The sequence below is a fragment of the Mytilus edulis genome, chromosome 6 (genome assembly GCF_963676685.1).
Source record: "Mytilus edulis chromosome 6, xbMytEdul2.2, whole genome shotgun sequence".
NCBI classification, from domain to species: domain Eukaryota; kingdom Metazoa; phylum Mollusca; class Bivalvia; order Mytilida; family Mytilidae; genus Mytilus; species Mytilus edulis.
In genome coordinates, this window is record NC_092349.1 from 62,576,319 (window position 1) to 62,593,462 (window position 17,144).

General features: G+C 31.6%; 1 protein-coding gene across 1 annotated transcript; it reads left to right on the forward strand.

Moving 5' to 3' along the window:
• The first annotated feature begins 13,436 nt into the window (after positions 1 to 13,436).
• On the forward strand, positions 13,437 to 15,926 carry LOC139526170 (uncharacterized). Its single transcript, XM_071321296.1, has 2 exons — positions 13,437 to 13,570; positions 15,386 to 15,926. The coding sequence occupies exons 1-2, from the start codon at positions 13,541 to 13,543 to the stop codon at positions 15,872 to 15,874; spliced, it is 519 nt and encodes a 172-aa protein (XP_071177397.1). The 5' UTR covers positions 13,437 to 13,540; the 3' UTR covers positions 15,875 to 15,926.
• Positions 15,927 to 17,144: the final 1,218 nt, after the last annotated feature.

Genomic DNA, 17,144 nt, shown 5'->3' on the forward strand with positions numbered 1-17,144 from the left:
TATTTGTTCTTAAAATGTCCTGTTCCAAGACAGGAATAGGACAGTAGATATCAAGTAGTCAGTTTTTATGTATGTTGGCGTTGTTTAAGTTGCATTTTAGTGTTTCTATTGTTATGCTGTTTTCCTCTTACGAATGTTACGGTTGATGTGTTTCCCTAGGTTTTTTAACTTTTAAACCCTGATTTGTTTTCTCTTTAAAGATGGTACTGTTGTCATTATTAAGTTGTCATCAATATTTTGGGGAACCCTTTTTCACAAATAAATGAACTAAACATTTGAAAGAGGTTATTAAACAATTGTAAATAGTAGTACTCAATACGTTTGATCCATATCATGGCTATGAACTGGTTTTATTAAGTAGTTGTGACTGCTTGACATTTTCAATCACCTTTTTTTAATCTTATGTACACAATGCAAGCCTGCCTTAACAAATGCATTTACATTTATCAAATATATAGTTATCAAAGCAGTCATTAGGAAGTTATCCAGATCATAATATTCACCCGGCTCAACGTTATGACGAATATTTTAAGTCAAGAAAACGCACAAATGACATCAAATTACGTCATGTACAAGCAAACATTTGACGGAAAGATGGTGCTTATTCGAAATAGAAGTGAGCAGCTGGGATTGAATATTGAATGTGCATACACATACACAAAATATAAACACTGTGCTCTGATCATAGCAATATGATTTAGAATAAGATCATGTGAACCTCAGATGATATAAATGAGAAACTGTGTTAAATTGTCAAATTGTTTGAGTTGACAGTTCATTTTCAGAAATTTTAGATGGTCTATTTATGTCTTTGATTCTACGTCGTCTGTGTTTACGACCATTTGCAAATGATGCATGAAGAAAGCCGTTACATCTGATTTGAAACGAGCAAATGTTCGTCTGAGTTTAAAGTTCAATATGAAGGAAAGTGGTAAAAATAATAAATAAGATACCAACAATGTAAAGTGAGCAATAACAAGAGATGAATACGCACATTCCTCGTGCGCTGTTTCCGAATCGGTTATGTGTAATATAATGAACAAAGTAAGAGGCCATTCTACTGCCAACGTTAATATCAATATTCCTAAAGACTGACACTCCTGCATTGTAAACTTTTTATTGCGAGGTATAGCAGTAGGACTGTTAACGTATACCCTTTTGCGTCGGAGGTAACTATAACGAATTCCGTAAATTAACAGAACCACACAAATTGACATAACGCCACATGGCACTAATTGAACGGCTATAGCACACAACCAATTATAAATGTGAGTATAGTTAATATTGTCAATCCCGTTTCGATAGCTAAAAGTACATGGTTCTCCAGAATTATAAACAAAATCAAAGAATTTATAGCCATGTATTATTGATGCACATACATAAACTATAATAGTAAATTTAAGAAATCGATCCACTTTATACCAAACAAGTGCACTGATCGGCCATCGGAAACAAATAAATCTCTGAATACCATAGATAACAAGTTGCCATAAAGTAACTGTATGAAAAATATTTGGCAAAATAAATCCCAGTACTCTGTATGCATTACACCAATTTGCTGAAACCGGGGACGCCATATTGTCTCGCAAAAAGAAATAAAAGAAAATTGGAAGTTGAGATACACCGTGTAGCGTGTTCGATATTGATATTCCCGTTTTCTGTACTGTAGATGCAGATCGATCGTCTATATCGTAATTGATGAGAGTTATATATAGAATATTAAAACACAATGTAATGACGATAACTATAGGAGCAGCTACACTGTACAAGATCTTGGCGATTTTATAGTCACATTCGGAGGAAAATGTACCGTTTAGGAATGGCGGTAATCCTAACAAGGCTTCCTCCATTGCGATGAAAATGTTGAAAATGTTATTGATAATAAGTATTAAAGTGCGATTCTTTGACGAGAACCATTATATAATATGTCACTTAGCTTGTAATCGCAGAGTCTTTTGTAGACAAACTCGCGTGTGTCGTATATATAAAATTTAGTCCTGGTATCTATGATGAGTTTATTTCCTGTTGTTAAATAAACTTATTATCAAAAATCACACACTTTACATAATCTTTGAGCTTGAAATATCTTCTATGCCCAAATATGGAATTTTTGTTGATATGGTGGTGGAATGTTAGAATCTTTAAACACTGTTTTTGTTTTTGAAGCACAATATGTAGATTAAAATTAGATTACTGTGATAACATGTTTAATGTGTTTTACATCCTCTTTTAATCTTTTTCAGGTGTGTATATATAGATATATTTCAAATATTTTCTATTTTTAGATACCAAAATGATACTTGCTAATTCTGTCCCAAAAATACTTCTACTAGTTATCTTTTTATTTTCATTTTAGTTTAAGATTTATTTTAGTTTTCATCTTTACTAAAACCAATTTCTCACAGGTTAAAGTCTGTTAATCAGGTGTTATCGAGAAAATCATTGCAAGTTCAGTATGTTTCATTGTATAACTTTTTGAAATATATTTTTATTCATAAAAATTATTTATGTCTGACAAAACAATTCAATGTACTGAATCCAGCAGTGTAATTGGTTTTTTTTCTAGCTTCGATAAACGATCTTTAAAATGAAAAGGCGGGTTACTCATGAATAAATTTATACACATTTTACACACACACAATGACACGTGGGTTGCATTTACTTGCATGCAATATTTTGACATCGAAAAAAGACAGGCATTATGTTTGTTAACTATATTAATATCATTATGTGAAAAATCTACACGAAAATCTGTAATTTGATGACATTAATCAATTTTTATTTCAAACCTGGTCTGTTAATGGGTCGAATGTATAAAACCCGGTCTGTTAATTGGTCTGTTAAGAGTTATGAATGGCAATAAAAGTATAATTTTATTGCTATATGGGGTGTTATCGGATCAAATAAGTATAGACTCAAGACGAGTGGCTAAAATATACGGAAACAACACATGAACAATGAACAATTTAGACAATGGAAGTTGAAAATTGATAAAAATGGTTTCAAAAAGTGTAATATTAAAGTAATATTAATTTCATCCAAGAATGGTCACATATATAATGTGGATTCTGTTTAATTGTCACGAATGACACAAATTTGTCATCTACATTGTTAACCAGTATATTAATCAGAGATAAATGCAAAATGTAAACATCAGTTAGTAAAAAAGAGAAAAAAAAAGAATTGTATAATAATACAGACATGACACACCCTGGGTGTTGAAACAGTAACTGATTTGGATGTACTCAAATTGGTGACAAATCTCCTCTGCACTTATGTCGAAAGGAACTAAACGGAATAAAATGAATTAAAACTTAAAATAACCAAATGTAACTGTATTCGCTGCTTTCCATTTACTTCTTTAGAATGATTTGTAAACAACATATGATTAAGTAATAAAAGAAAAGAACCAATAATTATTGGATGATGCCGACGAATTAGGGTTTAATGTCCAGTGACAAATATCATATGCATATGAGAACGACAATACGTTATATGTACCCTGTGTTGTATTTTGTTGTTGCAGTTTCATTGGGATTTTAGAACGTGCTACTTCGATCAGACACAAAAAATAAGGCTGAGTGAAAACGATAATAATAAATTCATGCATATCCCAGCGGCCAATCCATATCACGCTATATTGAATTGACACACCCTTCAATAAAATGCAAAGAAAGTCAAAATAAAATGCCCTTACTAGAAGGATACTGTTGCACCGTATTGTCATTTTTTTTGTTACTCAAGTACATCTCATTCCTCATTTTCTCAATGGTAAAATATAAAGGTAGCAAAACTATTGTCGTGACTAAATAACTCTTAACTGACACAGTTTTAATTGTCCAACCCGTTAACAGACTTTATTCCCATTATTTTTACCAGAACGTGGTATTATTCACGTTATATTACAATTATTAAATATTCACTAATGTCCATTTATTTTTTTAGAACCAAAATACTATTTTGTGTCCTTTAAATGATATCTGAAATTGTTTTTTTCGCCTTTTATTAAAAGAATTGCTATGAGTTTAAGAATAAATACTACATACTTGCGCGACGCCTTTTAGTTTTACTGAAGACTGCGCAAAATGTTTTTACAGGTGGAAAATGTTCTATGATAGATATCATTTTGTCAGACACTTTTCGTTTTTGATTTGGTTCTTATAATATGCCAAAAGTTTGTATATTTAACAGAGTTTTACATATAATTGTGCGTTTTACTCTTAACAGAAGTATAACCAACGCGATTAACAGACCAACCGCCAATATAGCCGCATATTCAATATAAATTAACTGACCAATCTCTCGGTTAGCCGAGTGTTGGCCGTGTTTTTGTCCTTTATTCTATATTCGTTATATTTTATCACCTCATTTTTCTCTTATCTTCATATATTTGGCTAATTTGTCTCTTAAGTGAACCTATTCAGAATAAAACGCATCTTCCTCAGGATATTTATTCTATTATATGCACGTTTAACTATATATTCAATATGAATATTCCATAACCCATTATTTGAAAAAATAATACCTAAATGTTTATGAGTAGAAACTTCTTGAATTAGGAGTTATCTCTCTTATCTATAAATAAGGATCCAATGTGTTAAGATAAGTTTAGTCCAATAACTTTATCAAATGTTGATTCAAAATTAATAGCATATTCATTAGCTCAGCGCATTAATATATTTTACCAGAAACTATCCATGAAGATCAAAATATGTATGTCAAAAATAGATACATAGGTTATAACATTAGGCAAATCCAGGATATAATTGATTATGCAGAAAAAATATTTTTCAACATTTTTCGACGGATTAAACGAGAATGTACGTGCAGTGCTATATTTTTGTAATTTCTCTCAAGATATTAGCATGTAGGATAACACCAGACAATCATCTTAAAGGATTCGAAATCAAAATAGATGGGTAAACACATTCTTCAAAAATCAGTCAACTTGCAGATGACACATCACTTTCTAATACCAACACGACATTTCAAAAGTTTTAAACATGTTAGAAACTTTAACCATTTTATAAGGGCTTAAATAAACAGGTATAGCATTTGGTTAGGAATACACAAACATTGCAAAGAAAAATTTGAAAGCATTTACTTTACCAATAAACCAGTGAAATATTTAGGAATTTTTCGGTTGTAACAAAAAGGAATGTCAAAAATTTAACACAGAAAAGCTAATATAAAAATCTAAAAAGATTATTAAAAATTCGGAGAAAAGACATTAAACCATGATGGGTAAAATAAAAGGTTAAATTTTTTGCTTATACCTAATATTACCTTTTAAGCATAAAAAGTAAAATCACAAAAATACTGAACTCCGTGGAAAATTCAAAAAGAAAAGTCTTTAATCAAATGGTAAAATCAAAACTCAAAACATCAAACGAATCGATAACAGCTCTCATATTCTTGACTTGGTGCAGGCATTTTCTTATGTAGAATGGTGGATTAAACCTGGTTTAAAGCTAGCTTAACCTATCACTTGTATGACAGTCGCATCGAATTCCATTGTTTCATAAATTGAAAAAGAATAAATAGTTAAATTCAAAAAAATAAAAGAGAAAAGGTTAAACGCAAAGTACTAAGGTTTGAAAAATGAGATGGTGGTTTAAAAATGAGTAACATAGATAAATAGAATTATAATGTTATGTATATACAAGGCAAATATGTCTGAACAGAAAACAAGATGTATATTCTGTATTTTAAAGCAGAATTCATGTACAGCTACAAAATACAGTTAACATACTCAGAATAAATGTCTACTTGAAATTGTGGTTATGATTTTTATTTTTGAAAATGTATAAAATTCTAGATCCAGAACTAATTTAAAGAAATAATTAAACCTTTCACCGATAAGCTTGATGGATAAAGGTATTCATTAACATACGTTTTTATCGCTAAAAAGAGAAGAAAATATTAACATGATTAACATACTAATTTTATTTAAGAATTGAAATTACTGTATTGAAATTTTTATTCAGACATACTTGTGAATAGCTCATAATCATATTTTAAATCACTATCAAAACTTGTCATTTCCAAACCAGGATTTTTTTTTAATACAATACTAGTGAATTGATAACCGAAAGTATGAACTACATGTACTTCCTTCTCTTCCTACAAATCGATGAATAAGAATTTTCATATATACTTATTTATTCAAGATTACAAATGAAATATTAATTGATACTTTAGTTTAGATGAATAGTAATGTAATATTGATAACCAAAAAGTAACCCTGGGTTTCTTGTAAATAAATAAAGAGACCCTTCACGTGAATGCTGGACTAGTGAAGTAAATTGTAAATCTCAATCAACATGTCTGGTGATCGATAGTTGCTTACTTCTACGTCATTTTGTCTCTGGTGGAGTGTTTTCAGAGTGACAACCCTACCACATCTCCGTATCTTATATCGATAACAGGTATGCTGTAATACTTTCTCCACAAAATATTCAAAAAAATGTTGAACCTAAAAATTACAATAAAATAGCACACCTTATAGTAACAGAAAATCTTGCTACAAATTAAGATGAATTGTAGTCCGTCCAACTGATAATGAAACCTGAAGATACGAAAATATAAACTGAATGATAGTTTCATATTATTTCAAATATTTTTATTGTCACATAATTCTTCATGAAATGTTTGAAACTAGGTTGATAGATTTCTTTATATAAAGACTAATATAAAATCCCATTTAACATTCATCTAACAAGTTTATAACATTGAAAAGAACTTTATAGAATAAAATTACAAAACATACAAAATATGATTCACCATTATTATTAAACAAAAATAAATCTTTGGAATTTGTTATTTTATCTACACGACCCGAATTGGAAGCTACAGTCTTGATTTTATATGTTTTACTTTTCGCAAAGTCAATACTAACGCAAAAATATTCTAAAATTAAAAACAAACTGTTCAGAGAACTATTGAAGGTCTTTCCACATCAATTTTCTATATTAATGAGAAGCTACTTCAATTAATTCTATTAACTTAGTAACTATTTGCGTCCTGGGTTAGTTTAGTCGTACTTATTCAATACATATATGGTTTCTAGATATTTTTTTCAAGAAATAAGGGAGATAAATGTCAATTTCCGGTTATACAAATGTCACTTCCAGTGTCATGTGATAGCCTAATTCACACTGATTCCAAAAAAAATATGTCTTCTAAATACTTTTGCCTGTAATAAGAAAGATATCAGGTCTTTCCGGTTATTGCAGGTCACTTCCTGTCTCTACTGATAGGTAAATATATGCGTATTTTATAACAAAATGAAGTTTTCAGGTACTTTTCCGGTTTTCTAAAGGTCACTTCTGGTTGATATTTTTAAGGTCATATGTCAACTAACTATTCGATATCATACACCAAATAACAAGCAACATCTTGCGACACAAAATTTATAATTTAGAATAAAAGAGGCGTAAGAAGAAAAAAAAAGGTGGAAAGACCTAAATATAAAAAAAATTAAATAAAAATCAACTTATCTTTTTATTTATATTTTTTCGATGTTTTTTTTCTTCAAAAAAGCCGTCAGTGGTACAAGTATCGATTCAGATATACTATTATTCCGTTCACAATAAAGGCAAATAAGTGTCAAAATATACCAAAGAGATAAAACGCCATGGTAAAAAACATGGTATTGAACATCTCATGGTTTCAACTGAAACAACTTATATAAAAATATTAGAGGAGATATTGTACGATTGTCAAGGAGAAACTGTCAATAGATCAAACATGCGAACAATTACATGGTACCGTATTGCCTTCAAAAATGAAAAGCCACACTCCGTATTGTAAACTATAAAATGCCCAGGTACGACAAAATAGGAACTTTTTTTTTTTAGTAAAAACAATGTCCTGATTTATACTGTAACGTTTATGAACGAAATACAAAAAAGACGGGCAGCAGCCTACGACAACCACTGAATTTCAGGTTACGAGCCTGGAATGCAAATAACGAAAAGAAGGTCTCGGAAGCAGAATGGTCTAAGTAGTTTAAATCCTGTATTACTAGCCTGTCAACACTCAGGTTGTGAGTTCGATTCCAGCATGTTGCAGGTTCATTCGTCTCCAATAGTAACTGACTGACTTTTTTCCCCTTCTGAAGGTCGGTAGATCTATCAGGATACTCCGGCTGCATAAAACAATAAAATCGGACCGCCACAATAGAGCCAATAGGATTGAAGCGGCGTGAAACACTAAAAATCAAATGCAATCATAATGAAAGTTACAGAGTGTATCGTATATTTCAGAGATCAAATTTCCACCTAAGCATGTATGGTAGTATTGATAATAAAGTAACACATTGTAGGGAAATATTCAAAAAGACAACCGGCCCTGTGGATATATTTCTTTCCATTACTAGTATTAAATTGGTGAGTGATCATTATTTTGATGACTCCATAAAGCACAAATAAAAATAATCAAGTATGTTACAAAATAGTATGAATAGAAGCACTTTTACCATTATAGAAGTTAACAGATGATAGTGAATATTTAATAGAAGTACACGAACCTTAAATCCTAAACTATGCTTTTATAATAATAACAGGATTCAAAATACGATATTGTATATCTGTTCAAACTTTTCAAGTTGAAAGAACATTTAAAAAAAACTTTAGATAAATTGTTGATCTTCGTAGTTAGCTATTTAATTGTGAATTAATCTACATCGTCTGAATTTACTTCCATTTGCAAATGACGCATGAAAAAAATAGTTACATCAGACTTTAAAAGAAAAAATGTTCTTCTGAGTTTAAAGTTCAATATTAAGTAAACTGGTAAAAACAAAAGATAAGATACCAACAACATAAAGTGAGAGATGATCAGCGAGGTGTATTCACATTCCTTTGAGGTTGTTCCCGAGGAAGTTAATTGTAACATAATAACCACGGTAAGAGGCCATTCTACTGCCAATGTTAATACTAATATTCCTAAAGATTGACATTGCTTCATTGTAAACCTTCTATTGCGAGGTATAGCAGTAAGGCTGTTAACGAATACTCTTTTGCGTCTGAGGTAGCTAAGACGAATAGCGTAAATTAACGGAACAACACAAACTGACATAACGACACATGGCACTATTTGAACGACTATTGCACAAAACCAATGATAAAATTTGATATAGTAAATAGTGGCTATCCCTTTTCGATAGCTAAATGAACATGGTTCTCCAGATTCATGAACAAAATCAAAGAATTTATAGCCATGTGTTATTGATGAACATACATAAATTATAATAGTAAACGTAAGAAATCGATCCACTTTTAACCATACGTATGCACTAAATGGCCAACGAAAACTGAGAAATCTCTGAATGCCAAAGACAACTAGTTGCCATACAGTAGCTGTGTGAAAAATATTTGGCAAAATAAATCCCAGTACTCTGTATGCATTACACCAATTCGCTGAAACCGGGTCCGCCATATTTTCTCGCAAGAAAAAATAAAAGAAAATTGGAAGTTGAGATACACCGTGTAGCGTGTTTGATATTGATATTCCCGTTGTCTGTACTGTAGAAGCAGTTCGATCGTCTTTTACGTAATTAACAACAAGAATATACATAACATTAAAACACAATGTAATAAAGATTACTATAGGAGCAGCTATACTGTATAAGATTTTAGCCATTTTATAGTCACATTGTGAAGAAAATGTACCGTTTACGAATGGCGGTAATCCTAACAATGCTTCCTCCATTGCTGTGTGTAAAATTATTGATTAAACAAGATGTGATGGTCCTAACACGTCAACAATTATACATTTAAATCGTTATTTTTAGCAACGTTTTCCTCTTGATTAATACACAGTATTATATTCCATCACATTCTTCCAACTTAAAATATCGTAAGCAATTAAATGCAGAATAAATCTTATTATTTAAATTTTAGCTGTTGATTAATACACTGAATATAAAATCACATTCTTATCAGATTCTTCCAACTTGAAATAAATATCGTAAGCACTAAAATCCAGGATAAATCTTAGCAGTTACATTTTAGCATCTAGTATTGATTTCCTTTGACAGCGATTGTGTAGGTGAGAAAAAAAGAAAATGTAAGAAAAATGATAATTTCTCAGTCTTCTACGGGATTAATGGAGATTTGCTGCAAATATACTATTTGTCCATGCTCAATTAGATATTTCTCCCATTTATCAAATTATTTTTGATTTTGTCCAATAAATACTTCAACAAGTTATCACTGATCTTCCTATTTGAATTATTTTGTTTAAAACATAATTCCTAGTGTCATATTTGAATCTATATAACGTTTTATCTTGCTGGTAACACAGTTAATATCCCTGACACGGCAGTCGCTATGTAATCACAGACCAATTAACACAATCATGAATATAGACAAATGTTGCATTTTTGGTATTGAAATGGAGTCTTTATAATGCAAAGATGCTTCATGAACTATAAAGGCATCCCGAAGCTACTCCAATTTATTCCAAATCAAAATGGTACACATACGGGGGAAAACTATAAAAGTACAAAAGCAGTAAACAAAAGCAAAAGTTGTTCACAAAAAAATCAAATCTCATATATATGATTTTGAAAAGACAAATTCAGGTAAATAAACAAAACAAAATGAATATGTAAGAACATCAAAAGTAGCGAGACCGGTTGCGTCAACATGGTATGCGTCTCCAGCTATGAATGTACCACCTGCAATGTGAATCAAACTAAGCTTAATTGAATAATGGAGCAAAAGGCATAATTGCAAAATTGAATATCCTTCAATTTTATATTTAAGACCATGAGAACATTTTGCTTGTAAGTTAGGACACATAAACATGAATGACATACTATATCCGAGCTTTGCATGAATCACTTACATTTTTAAGATACTGTTATAACATTTGCGCTATTGTTATACCTATCGTCTGGTCAAAATATAACAAAATGTCATTACAATTTGTCCATTTAAATTGTACAATAGGTAATTGCGAGAGCTTATCAACAGATAGTAATTTAACTACCTATTGTACTACCTTGTGGGGTTTGTACCCCAATATTGTTTTTCCGTGACAAAGTTATTGTTTTGAATTTCCAAAACCCAAAGTATGTTATAAATCTGATGTAATATCAAAAATTACAATTAAATAATAAATGATAAATGACATTAGAACAACGGTTTTGGACCTCTATTCTTTGGTAATGCAACATTACATCCCACATCCTTTTTTCTACCAGAAACTCAGATCTCCCCTACCAGATCACCACAGCTTGAGTTTCTTTGTTTTGCATGCTTTCCTTTGTTTTGTAACATTTTGGCGGGGATGTCAAATCAACTATAAAACTTAGAATTATTTAAACGGAAAAGACTATCTATCAAAATTTATGTAGCGAAAATCCAGTGTCCATGCTGGGATTCGAACCCAAGACCTTTAGTATATCAACCCACGACACATACCCCTACACCAGGACGACTGGTTACCACCTATCAGTAATTTAACATTTTAAAAGGAAGCAAGATATTTTCATAAGTGGGGCGAGTTGGCAGACCTTTATTCAGTGGGGTTTTAACCCTTTTCGTAAATAAGTGAGTTGTTCAATGACATTTTACTCTTTTTCAAAAGTGGGGCGAGTTGGTAATCAAGAGTTTGACGATTTTTAGAAAGTGGCGATTAAAGGGTTGGCCGATTGGCCAGTGGGGAGAGTTGACATGGTTTCATATTTAGTCATCATGTTCGGGGGTTATAAATGGTATAACTTTTGGACTAGTAATTAAATGTCGGTCTATTTCTGAAATTTATTCTTACATACTTTTGATTTTTTAACCCTGTTTGCTAACATTGCCTATTTTTTAACCCTGTATGCTAACATTGCCTAGGTAAATTTTAAAATTGTTTGTATGCACATTGAACGACAAATCTATGTGACGTATAAAATTTTCTGACGTCAGACAGATGTGTTTGTAGATAGATGTTTTTGTGTTCTGTTAAATTGTTCCTTTTAAAATTGTTATACGATGATGACTGATGTACTCATATTTTGACTATTTTATTTATTGTGTCTGTTTAGTTAACGCATCAATGTAAATATAATGGAATTTGATGAGACTGTCATCAAAGTGAGAGGGTTAGCGCTACAAAACCAGGTTTAATCCACCATTTTCTACATTTGAAAATGCCTGTACCAAGTCAGGAATATGACAGTTCTTGTCCATTCGTTTTTGATGCGTTTTGTTATTAGTTTTTGCCATGTGATTATGGACTTTCCGAATTGATTTTCCTCTAAGTTCAGTATTTTTGTGATTTTACTTTTTATACATTACATAGTAATATGTAAAGTATATTAAAATGGTTGTGAGGCGTTCTAAACTAGATTTATGAATTGTAAAGTGTTTTTCGTCTAATCTAAAATAGCTGGGATGTAAAATAGCTATCCCATTCGGACTTGGTATGTCAGTGTTGTTAGATCACCCTGTGGCCTCCGGCCATTGGGGTGATTTGACACTGACACACCAAGTCCGAATGGGATAACTATTACAGAGATATTATGTCCATATGTTCAGTTCCATCAATATTGTTACTTGATTACTGTTTCATTGATGAATGTGCCTTTTATTCATAATATATTACAGCTAGAGTAATATCAAAGGGAAACCATCTTCTCCCTTTGTTCACGAATAAGACATAGTTGTATCATCAAGATATATAATATAAAAAAAGAAGATGTGGTATGATTGCCAATGAGACAACTCTTTACAAGAGACCACATGATACAGAAATTAACACCTGCAGGTCACCGATAATGAGTAAATCCCATACCGCGTGGTCAGCTATAAAAGACTCGAAAATAAAAATGTAAAACAATTCAAACGAGAAAAATAACGGCCTAATTTATGTACGAAAAACAAATATGTAATATCACATCAACAAACGACAAACACTGAATTACACACTCCTGACTTGGGACAGGCACATACATACAGAATGTGGTGGGGTTAAACATGTAAGCGGGATCCCAACCCTCCCCTTAACTGGGACAGTGGTGTAACAGTACAACATAAGAACGAAATATAAAAATCAGTTGAAAGAGGATTAACTCATCAGATGGATACCAATAGAAAACCAACTAACAAAAACAAAGAGTTTTTGACTCCATTGACAACTTAACTAACCAGTATAATGCTGGCCTAAAAGAAACTTGCTAAGTATATCCACAATGATGAAAAATGTTTTCTTAAATTTTTCGATTGATGCAGTTTCTACAGAGTTACGAATAGATCAATATGTTCTTAATAAATGCTGTAGTTGATTTTGAATTTGCCTTAGTATAATGTATGTCTTTTCTGGACTCCGGGTGATTTAGACAAAAGAGACAAAAGACACCAAACTTATACGTCGAAAACAAACTGACAACGCCTAGGAAAAAACAAATAAACAGAAAACCACCAAAACACATGCAGCAGTATACATAGCACAACATAGGAAACTTGAGACTGGGCAACACAAACTGCATCGAAAACCGGGGGAGATCTTAGGTGCTGCTGGAGAAAAACAGAAACTGCTGCACATGTGGCACTCGTTCTGTTGCTTATCTAAGGTAAATCCTGTTTGTAAGTCATATTCGGTAAGTCACGTTCGACAAAAAGTGGATAGATTGTGTGGTTGGTAACGACAATTGGAAAATATATGAAAATAGAGCTTGAAATATTACTTAGACTCTGGTCTATTGTTAGAGACTGTTTGTAGACCTTAAAATGTCTTTCTTTTTTGTGTTGTTTTGGTTGCTGTCTCATTAACGAATAACCAAAATTTCGTTTAAATCATAAATGCAACTTTTATTTAGTTGCAAATAATGTCGCTCACATACTGCTTTCATCTTAATTTTGAAAATAAAAATGTGTACTAAATATAAAGTTTTTAGGCATAACCAACATCTTTTAAAGTTGATATCAGACAAATAACCCAATTATTAAATCACTCTAGTCAATGCCATGACATTTTGTCCCTCGTAGCATCTTTGTGTGTACTTTTGGAGTAAATAACATTATAAATTCATTTGTGATTTCAATCAAATTCATGTAAAATCTGAATGAGTCTAATAAAATCCTCTAAAAGCTAAATAAGTCTGATAAAGAACGGAAGTTGTCAACGTGAATACAAGCATATACGTACAAGCACGTAGCTTGTCGGTCACTTTGTATTTATAATTAGAAAATTAATTAAAGGCTGTTAATATATTCAGTCCATGTTCATGTCAGGTATGACAAATTAAGTTACGCATTTATTTATATATTAAAGCGGCAACATTAACAAGGTATGAAATCTTTACTTTATTCTTTATTTCTGGCTTGTTTCAGTAGGTGGAAGACATTTTATTTAAGATTGATTGATTGATTTATGATTGCATAACGCCAGATCAGCACACACAGGATATACCCATTTTATTTAAGGATTAAGGACCTAATTTTAATAGTTTATGTAAATATATGTAAATATACAAAAACATCAAAATTAAAGACAGGATATTATTTTAAAATAGGTATTTGAGAATTCGTATGAGGCACGTTAAATCTTTCAACTGATATATTGTTCTGTACTGTCCGTACATATATCTTTTGGCATACTAATGAATTTGGTGGTAAGCCTGGAAACCAATAGCTAGAAATCAAAATGAAACAAGCTTTAGTAGTAAATAATATCCCCATAAAGGCCATCATAACTGAAGAAAAAAATGATTAATAGCAAGAGTATGATTGTCAATATAATGGATTTCATACATGAGAGAGGTTTAGCTAGAAATAAAACGATTTTTCCATTTGGTAAAAGACTTTCTGTTTTGAATTTTTCAAGAAGTTCGATATTTTTGCTATAATACTTTTTTTTCTAAAAGAGAACATCAACTATATTGTGCAAGCGCCAATATACAGACATCAAATACCACCCCCTCCAATTATTTGATCCCTATTACCTACCTTATTTGATAATGTACAATTAAATGGGGATACAGAACAATGAACCAATAATTGTTCGTTGGTGTTCAACATCAATTTTTGCACTTTTTTTTTTATATCATAGAGGAAAGTTTGAACAATGACAGTAAATTATACATTCGTAGTCGGAGTTGAACGCACATTCCAAGAGTAGGGATCGAACTCAACACTATAGTGTTGACAATTAAGTGATCACTATAGATGAACTCAAAAGACCTCGGGTCCACCGAGGTTCTAGAATGAACGAATCAATTGATCAATTGAACTGTCCATTCATGAACACAAATAATGAGGTATACGTTAATAACATTGCAACCCAACAACCAAAACGACTCAAAGAAATCTTATCTCTTTAGCAAATCTATGTTTTGAGCAATGCAGTCGTCCGTTTTTTATATTAACAATTTTTCTTTTTTTAATAGATGAATTTTCTTTCTTACCTACCGTTATTATTACCTGCTTTTGTTGTTTCACAAAATGTGTGGAATATGATGCCTCAGGCTGGTGTTGAAGCACAACAATTCTACGGACAAATGCCACCACAGTATGCCCATTTTGATGGAGCCGCTGGATCAATGTGGGGAAATATGCAAGGAAATCCTCAAGGTATGTCATCAGAAATGATGGGCCCAACGCCAGCACCTGATCCTTTTGGGTCTACCACCAACAAACCAACACGACGAGAATACATGTTGAAACAAGCAACTAAAAGAAAAGTTGATGGACCAAAGATCCCTGCTCATAAAAAAAATTACTTGGACTTTGGTTCGATGAGGCCTATTCCAACGAATAAAGACGAACTTGAATTGTTTGTAGAATCTGTTGAAAAAATGGCGACTGGATTTCATCGTTTGGAATTTCGATTAACGAAAGCTTTTAAAATGGTAGACAAATATATCACAACACTTTAATAAAATGCATGATTTTTTTCCAAAAGAATTAAATCGTTATACATTTAATGAATTACGTATTTTGTTGAAGTATTATTTGTTGGTGTGTAAATACAATCAACTACCTATAATAATTTTATCGAGGCATAAACAGAAAACAAAAAAGGCCATAATATGATACCTCATGAATATTTTTTTTTATCAAGTTGATGTAACGTTCCTATGATTCAGTAGTTACCGTTAGTTGCTCTTTGTCGTATTTACTTTTCGTTTATGTACAGTTTTTAAATAAATTTGGCCGTTTGTTTTCTAGTTTATTTGTTTTACGTTTACCACTTTGGGTCTTTTATAGCTTGCTGCGTGATACGGGTTTTTCTAATTATGAAGGCCTAACAATGGGCTATAGCTGCTTCATGTACGTCATTTAGTCTCTAGTGGAGAGTTTTCTCATTGGCATTCATACCACATCTTCTTTTGTTTATATATAAATACCGACTTGCAAAAAATTGAATCTCAAATTGTTTATTTTCATCTTATCTCTTTTGATTACTTTCTCTTCTCAGTTTGAATTCTTGTTTTTATTCTATTTTAGGGAGAAAGGTGTAAGTTATGATAACTTGTGAATGATATACTGAAATAATTAGAAGTATTATGAAACTTTTTTTTTATAATTGTGATTTTGTACTACGACATCTTTTACTGTTCGTTAAACTTTTTATGTTGAAATTATTTTCACATGTAACACGATGAGGCTGGCAAAAGGATGTTTATCGTATTAACTATTCATTTTCATCTGTTGGTACGCATGCTTATTTTTTACCGCGTGTAAATTTATTGGCACATTGTACACGATTGCATTTTATGTTCGAGCAAATTCATTTTCATCCTGTCTTATGCAAGATATTTTTTTCAGCTCGAACAAGGCCAATAAATTCGCTTTTTACCCCTCCTATCTCCTCCATTAAATCAAATGATCGTCCACATATAAGCTATGAATTTGGAGAAAAAAACCCGGATTTAAACAGATAAACATACACGATATATGTGCATCACTTAAATGTACAGCATAATACAAAAAAATGCATCTTATTTGGTACAAAATGTGTATGGAAATGGAGGCTAGATTCCTACTCAAAGTGGAGGTGATACGTATATTTTCAAACAAGGAGGTGCTAAGACATATCTTCGAACAAACTGGTGCTAGAAGACATTTTCAAATAAACTGGTCCTCGGGGAAATCTTCGATCTTGAGGTGTGTTGACCAAGGTTACAATCTAAAATGTGACTTTTG